At 31.0% G+C, this 8,632-nt stretch overlaps 1 protein-coding gene across 1 annotated transcript; it reads right to left on the bottom strand.

The window, feature by feature from the left end:
- Window positions 1-474: 474 nt before the first annotated feature.
- On the bottom strand, window positions 475-1,935 carry LOC131052246 (importin subunit alpha-1). Its single transcript, XM_057986867.1, has one exon. The coding sequence runs from the start codon at window positions 1,933-1,935 to the stop codon at window positions 475-477; it is 1,461 nt and encodes a 486-aa protein (XP_057842850.1).
- Window positions 1,936-8,632: the final 6,697 nt, after the last annotated feature.

Genomic DNA, 8,632 nt, shown 5'->3' with positions numbered 1-8,632 from the left:
TTTTCTCTTATTGTGTGACGGGTATTCATGCAAAAGATAATTGGGCTTGTGGGATTCACATTTCATGAAACCTAACAATGTAACTTATTATTTTTAAATATTTTTTCTCAAATTAAGATAAATTTTTTTCTATCACCAATCTAATTTCAAACTTTGTAAAATAATTCATTTTTTCTATAATAATTTTTGATTAAAAATAAATAAATTTTTATTAAAAGGGTCCAACCCTTTTACATGATCTCAAGAAAACTGTAAGAAAAAAATAAATTCCATCTGTTCTCATGGATGTATGCACAAACTCTGAGAAAACCAGTGTAATAAGATTTGAACTTGAAATAAAGGGAATACTTATATTGCATCAAATTAGAGCATGAATGTTTCATTGAAATGAACAGGAAAGCTGGCATATACAATCAAATTCCCGCTCAAACTTTTCCATATCACTGGATTTTGGTGTTCCAAGAAAATGGGAGTTCAAAATCTAGATTGGCGTTCAATTTGAATGTTTTCATCAAAACTTCGTTCTCTTGGATGTCTTGACAAATCAATACAAGGCTTCTTAGCAGGAGGACATAAAAGACCATGGTGCTCTGCAACTAGCCCTAATGAAATGCCTTGTATCTGTGTTCTAAGGAGATTCTCGAGCTCAGTATTCCAGAAAAGATGTGGGTGTTTGTTTTCTTCTTTTATGAACTTCAACATCCTGTCAATGCCATCAAGGCAAATTTCTGCAAGGCTTCTATTGTTAGGTCTAATGAGATAACTGAGGAGATTTATACAATCAAGATCCACAAAGTATACCACCTGTTCTTCACTCCCATATGTAATACCATTAACAATAGCAACAGCTGCTTCTTCCTTTACACTATCTACTGCCTCTGCAAGAAGGCTCACAAGGGCATAAATTACCCCTGAATTGATTGTAAGCTCAATGTCCTCCTGGGTGAGTCTTGTGATACTGGCAACCAACCTGCAAATCTCCATATGAAGATGCCTCACTGTTTTTGAATCTCTCTTGTCACCATTTGACACAATTGCCACTATACGAGAGAGTGCCCTGTCATTGATAACCTCCTTATAGTTCTCATGCTCTGCAATGTTGGCCATGGTTTCCATGACAGAAAGCAGTATGTGTGGAGAATCATGAAACAGAAGCTCAACAAGGCATGGGCAAATGTCATTTCCAATGATGAATTCAACACCCTCAGGCCCTTCAGAAAAAGATGAAAGAGCCTCACAAGCCAGCCTCTGTACTTGGGTATCTTCCTCTGTTTCAAGAAGCTCCTTTAGGATTGTTAGGGCAATGGAAGTGTCCTCAATGGGTTTGCAACGAATGATATATACCAGTGATTTTAGGGCAAACCAGAAGATCTTGAAGGGGGATTTAGGGCGATAGAAGAAGGGCAGAAGATTAAGGATGATGTCCTCAGTGATGGCTCTACAGTCAAAGGAGAGCAGAGCTTGCTCTGCAAGAGTGGCTATGGCCCTTACTGCCTGCTCCTGCACATCTTCACTGGGGGAATTCAAGAGGTTGCTAAACAAAGGCACTGCATCATTTTCAATCAACACAGCAGTCTCATTTCTGGCTAGATAGCGTAACATGTAAGCTGCCTCATACTGAAGCTCTGTTGAATCATCCCTTGTCAGACAATCAACCAGCACAGGCACAAGTTCTGCATTGATTTGGTCCTTTTGGAAACTGTAAATCTTTCGGAGCTCACGCAGAGCTGGAAGCTGCCTTATTGGCTCTCCATATTTCACTTCATATACAACTTCTTGCAGATCATCATCATCTGTCACTAATTCTTGCTTTTCACTTAAATATAAATATAGATCAAGGTTGCCTTCATCCTCTTCTTCTTGTTCCTTTAATTCTTCTCCATTTCTTGAAGCAGAAAGCTGCTTTGTGCTGTCTGTTATCCTTAAGGCTGCCATTTTTGTAGAATGAATACCTCACATTCAAGAAACACCCAGATCCTGATTCCTGACAACACGGTAAATGGGTCAGAGATATTTATGCCAAGAACAGAATCAATTTCAAATTTCTGATACACCTGGCTTATCTGAGCTTCCCTTAATTGCTACAGGTGCACAAATCAGCTCAGTTACAATTCCCTTGACCTTGTAAAGAGCTGGACAGAGAGCAACAAACAAGATTTGAACAGAGGATTAGGCAATGGGCACTGAAAATTCTGGAAATGGGCAGTGATGTCGTTGAAGATCTTGTTCATCCCTCAAAGAAACAAATGCTTCTGGCCATGGGCACTGATGCCCATTCAAGATATACCCTAAACCTCTGTTTTTCTTTGTTTTATTCAAACCATGCCTATATTTTCATTTCTTGGGTTGAATTGCTAAGCTACCAAACAAGATTAAAGCCACCAAAAATTTACTGATAGCTTTCTTTTGCTGCAATTTACTGACAAATAAAGTAAAGAGATGCCCGAGTCATGAGATATATTTAATGTACACTAATCAGATGAAAATTTATTAGTGACCAAGACTGAAAGTGATTCTTGTGCTGTTACCTTTCTTTTACACTTCCTTTGATAGCCAAATTCCTGTTACAGTCGAAAATCTTTTACATAGAGAAAAGATATGCATACAAATTTACAAAATTATATTCAAAGATATCACAAAATAATAAGAGATATTTTAGAAAATCTTTAAATAAAGCAAAAATTCAAATTCTAAAAGCATCCACTCTCAATGTATTAAAAAGTGAATACATTACAATACACTTACAAATTCTTCATGAATATTTATCGCAAGCTCAAATACTAATCACGTGTCAAGTTAACACAAATACAACCAAGTGGTAATGTAAAACCATGCGCCTCAAAACCATGAGTACACAAAATCATTTACACTACGTTTACTTTTTGGTACCAAATTTCTCAAGTATTAAATATTTTTCTCATTTCAATCCACATATTAAATAGTTCACCAATGTTACATACACTTTTATAAATGAACCCAAATAAATATTTAATGTGGCTAAACACATCTAATGATATGCCACAAATAAATGTTTATTTTACATTATTAATTTTTTTTTTTTCTTTTCTTAAATATACAATGCTCTGATATGAGATGACATGCTAATGAAAAGATTGATAAGACTTATGATCTCTAGAGAAAATTATCTTTTATTCATTAAAGATATGATATTATAAAATTATAGAGAATTACAACAAACTCTTATATTACAAAATTAAATAAGACAATAAACTATAATTTGTTAAATAATTAATTAAATATATTTTAAGATGACTACGAAAATTATAACTAACATATATATAAATAACATACTAGTCACAACTCAATTAATGACAAGACACAAATACATATGAATATTTGACGGGTCGCTGAGAAAAATAACTATCCTATGTAGGATGTCCTTATAAATCCCAAACTTTGCAACCTTTGTGATATTTGCCATCATAGAGGAATGAGATTAAGACAAGAATGGTAGAGAGTTTCACAAGTCTTGGACAAATGTCACACTAACTAATACCCTTTGATATGAAATAGTGGTACAAATCTCTTTACGCATTGCATCATTTTTCTCCATGTCAAGAAGGGGAATGACTATCCAATCCTTAGAATGTACTAAGACATCAATATCCTTCATACATTACAAATACATTGCAATTAATTTCAATTTTGTTAGTCACATCTTTCTATTTTTTATAAAGTCATGGACAATCCTATGTTTCTAACTCTTAGAATTTAAAAAGTTTCCTAAATTATCTAAAACTAGTAAAATTATAATAAATTCTTAGAGGAAGCTATTAAGTCATTGTTATAAACCTAAGATAGAATGTAGAGAGAGTTGTTTATGTCATTTAAAATTTTATTTTAGTAATTTTGTTAAAGAAAATTGACGATTATAATTTGGTTTTATCGATTTAATTTTTATATATTTTGAAAGTTTTTGAATTAAAATATAGATTTTCATTATCAAATTGATGTAAATGGTTACAATGTACACAAATACAAGCTCTCATGTTACAAGAATCTAAGGATTTTATTATTGATAGGTGGTCAAGTGGGAGAGGAGACTGAGAATAGTGATTTAGTTTTCTAAGAGGAGACCGATTAGGCTTTTTGGGAAAGTTGAACAATCCTTGATTGATTTGGAGCATTTAGGCATTGATGTTGGCTTCAAGTTTTATAAAGCAATCCATAAATTAGTTTAAAAATAGCAAGTAGGGTAGAATTTGGTAGAAGAGAAAGAAGATGAAGAATTAGTAGGGATACAATCTAATGGTTCAGTAGAAGGCATGGAATATTTGAAGGCTAAATTACTATTTGAGTAGCTATATTCTCGTAGATTAGTGTAGGACCAATATTATCCTAGAAGAGGTGTTGGTGAGGAAAATGACAATATCAAACTCTATTTGTGTATACTTTATTGCCAATACCATATTTTATACCAAACTCTATTTTATGTTTACTTTATTGTCAATATCATATTATATGCTAATAATTTTAACATCATTCCATCATACTTGAGTGCATACTTTTATGTCAATATTTATTTACCCTAATGGAAAAAATCTCAAAATATGATCTATAACTAGAATAAAAATTATCATTAACAAACATGGACAAAGATTCTTGTGAGCTACCTTTTTTGTTATAAAATAAAATGATGGTCCGTGCTCCCATATCAGGTAGCTAATACGACTTAATGGTGAGAAATTATCCATTAAAAATGTTAACAATTTAAAAAAATCAGGTTTAGAAAATGTAGAGGCAACAAGCGCATAGGACTTGCTTCTTTTATTCATCACCTTGCCTTTGACAATCTATCCTTCTACTTCAAGGGTAAATTTAGAAGGGTATTGCACCAAACCATTTAAGATTATCTAATTCGGGCTTCCCAAACATTGTTGTTATACTTTTCATATGTATATATGTAATTCTTTTATTATTTGGTCATGTGTATATGGATGGGTGAGACATCAATTGATATTTTTTACTACAAAATAAATTTATAATTCGAAGAGATAATTTAAATAAATTTATTTTGATTGTGTCACGACCCTTATTATTTTCATAAATATTATTTAATAATTAAATTAATTGTATATTTATTTAATCCTGAAATATGATTCTTTATTATATAATTTTAATATTTTAATTAATATGTGATTCCTTTAAATCTCAAATAAAATAAAATAAGAAAATTATATTAATAATTATATATATTTATTATTATTAAAAAAAATTGTAATATAAAATAATATGAGTTCTTTATCTTTTAGTTGACTCTTGATTCTAACGTAAAATATCTTTTAGTTGTCATGCTTGTTTGTGCTTTCCTTTACTCTGCATGCATGTTTATCAGAGAATTCTTGCTCTCCTTTACGCTTTTATGATGTCCATACCCTATTCCAATTAACTCGATTTGTACATATACATCGACAATATTTAGTCATGATTTAGAATATGAGGGAATTCCATAAGTTGTTTGCATGCAAGTTGTACACCCGTTGTTATGCATACCCTATAGATACGTTAGCTTTTATACAAATCCATGCCTCATTATAAAATAGAGACTCGGAGTTTGAAAAGTTAATTTTATTTGGAGAAGTAATCATATTGCATTAATGAAGAGTCTAATCAATGTCAAATAAATAATACTAATGAACAATTTTGATGACACACTAGTCTTTTGGATAGTTTAAAAATTGAGTGTTAATTAAGAAATATATATATTTAAATATATCTTAATTGAATGATCAGAAGAAATATTAGCTCATTTAGATCTCATAAAGATCTAGGATTGTATTACCATTCAATATGACTTTGAGAGGGTATTCTTGTGTAACTATTCGGTAAATGTTTACACATTTTTATTAGGAAGAGATATATACTTAGAAACTTGTCTACCGCTATAATATATATATTCCAGTCGTAACCTTGATGAGTTAAGAGGACTTGTGTCATTTGGCTTCTAGATCAATATTGAGATAGTCTATGTTGTTTTAGTGATGTTGAACTCATTATGCAGTGATTACTTAAATGGTAGCATAGAGATGTTTTGGTGTAAGGTCTTTTAGGCATTGATAACTTGTTGGGTTCTCATTCACCCTTTTGACATCATTGTGGCTAATGATTATAGTTTTTAGTATCTCTCAATTTGAGTGAATAGAACTATGATTATGTTTGACTCGGGATTGAATGGACAACTAATTAATAAAATACCTTTGATAACTTACCAAGTGCATGGATTGATGTCCTATATCCTTTTGTACACACTTCTATGCTTACGTGAGTTGTGTATGCTTTTACAAGCAATCTTGTGCTACATTGTATTATGATAGCATGACTTGCATAATTATCAAGTAGTTGAGGCATAGGTTGATGCTTTGTATACCTAGGTGTGCCTTTGGCAAACTTCTATATGATTAATTTTAAGGATATGTTGAAGAATCTTTAATTTGAGTTACTAATGATGAAATGCTTCTTTTGTAAAATCACGATCATAATTGTTTTCATTGGAAAGAGATTTATGAATTTATTTTTGTGATTGTGTAATCATCAATTAGATATACAATGCGTGTTCTTATGAAAGGATGTTTGAACTATTACACATTTATTCGATGCATTCTTGTATTTTCTCTATGTTTGGAATAAATTGACTTTACATTTAACCCCTAGATTAAATGTGATTAAGATGAAACTAGATCTCAAATAATTTTTGGTAGTTAAGCAAGGATTGTTGCTTCTATCTTCATATGTGTCTTATGTGCATTTTGTATGTCATGATATTGTTACATCAGTTATAGAATATGGATATGCCATGTTAGTTGCACAATTCCATTACTCTTGCTAGTATTGCATTGCTAGTCTTCCTCGTGTTGGGCTGGGTATCTTTTGTGTCATGAAAGATTCCGGGGAAGTGTAACTACTTTGTGGTAGGATGGAAATGTGCTCCGACAATGTTCTCACCCATGATGTGTTTGAGGGAGAAAAATGTTAGGAGTTCCTATTAGGGTGGTCATCATGATTTGGTCCTTGTACATTATTTGTATTTGACCTTGTGGTCTAGAGTAAGGTTTATGTTTTCTTATGTTTATCTAATTGTCACCTTATGTAATTTGACTACATATGCTGAAATGTAATTTCTTGTCTCTAACCTTGTATATTTGAACACGTGGCAATGATTTATTCTTGATTATGTGTATTTTGTGAAATATGTTATTTTGAACTTATGGTGGTCATTACAGATTGTTTAAGTGAATATTATAAAAATGTAAGAGATATGTTTCTTAAGTAAATATTTGTCGTTAAAGCTATAAATTAAATACAAAGATTAAGAAGAAAAAATAGAAAAAAAAAACAACAACAAAGAATGCCATGAAATATTTAATATAAAAGATAAAAAAGTGATAATAAACCAATAAGAAATAATCAACAACTTAACCAAAAAACTAACATACATCTTTTCAATAAAAGCTTTATAAAATTCTAAAATTTATATATACGATCTTTGTGATTACTTTCCATCCTAGGTGAATTCCCAACAATAAGAACTAGGAAAAACTTCAAAAGATTAATATAATTCACATCCTTCATCAAGATCCCTTTATCCTTCTTAGGATAAGATATATGTCATGAGAATGTTTTTTAGAGGTATTAAATCTTCAAAATTAAAATTAGTGTTTTTTTAAGACTAGAAAACTATATAGTTGAAAGAGAATTTTTTTATAAAAATAATTTAACTAAATAGTAATTAATATGTATGTATGTATGTATGTGTGTGTGTGTGTAAGTTATAGTCGAAGCTCGATATTTTTAGCTTTTCCCTAGAGCTAAGAATCAATCGAGTAGGCTCGGACCCAAGACCTCCCATGTAGGAGGCTCGAACACAAGACCTCCCATGTAGGAGGCTCACACCCAAGACCTCCTATGTAGGAGGCTCGCAGCTAACCACTGCGTTGTGGGTTTGTCCCTGATTTAAGATTGATATTAAATAAATGGAATAAATATGATAATAGATATGAAAATTGAATTAAAAAAATGTATTAGTATTTAAATATGATATCAATGTCAATTTTAATATTAATATGTTAAGAATGAATCTTAATTTCATATGATTATAATTTGCTAGTCTACAAATTTAATTATATATCTTTCAAGTTCATTTCCACACGCTCTTAGGTAATCTCAACATGTGTAGACCTAAATATTATGTGCGGATTTGATTTATAATTCATGAATCCAATTAGATAGCTTTTTTGTTTGAAATTTATGCAATTTTGTTTCTATACTTTGAAACTGATTAAAAAATAGGTAGTGATAAAAAATATGTTTAAGAAAAATGAAAATCAAGGGTCATAAACTTCTCGATAAGAGATGAATTAACTTAGTGGTGGTAAACCAAGGTTGAGAATAAGAGGTAACTGTACAATATGCTTCTTAGATGATGGTGATGTAATCTTGATGTAGTTCTTTCTATCCTTTTACAATTTAGTGGTGGTAAACCAAGTTTGAGAAGAAGAAGCAAGTGTACTGTATGTTCCTTAAATGTAATTTTGATGTACTTCTTTTTATCCTTTACAATTGAATTCTAAATGTGCTTAATAGATTATTTTTTCAATGTTAGATGATTCAATTT

Source organism: Cryptomeria japonica, chromosome 1 (genome assembly GCF_030272615.1).
Source record: "Cryptomeria japonica chromosome 1, Sugi_1.0, whole genome shotgun sequence".
NCBI lineage: Eukaryota > Viridiplantae > Streptophyta > Pinopsida > Cupressales > Cupressaceae > Cryptomeria > Cryptomeria japonica.
This window is presented reverse-complemented; position numbering and strand designations above follow the sequence as displayed.

Excerpts from the sequence above, each read along its gene's own strand:
- LOC131052246 (XM_057986867.1), bottom strand. The coding sequence starts at position 1,935 with ATGGCAGCCTTAAGGATAACAGACAGCACAAAGCAGCTTTCTGCTTCA.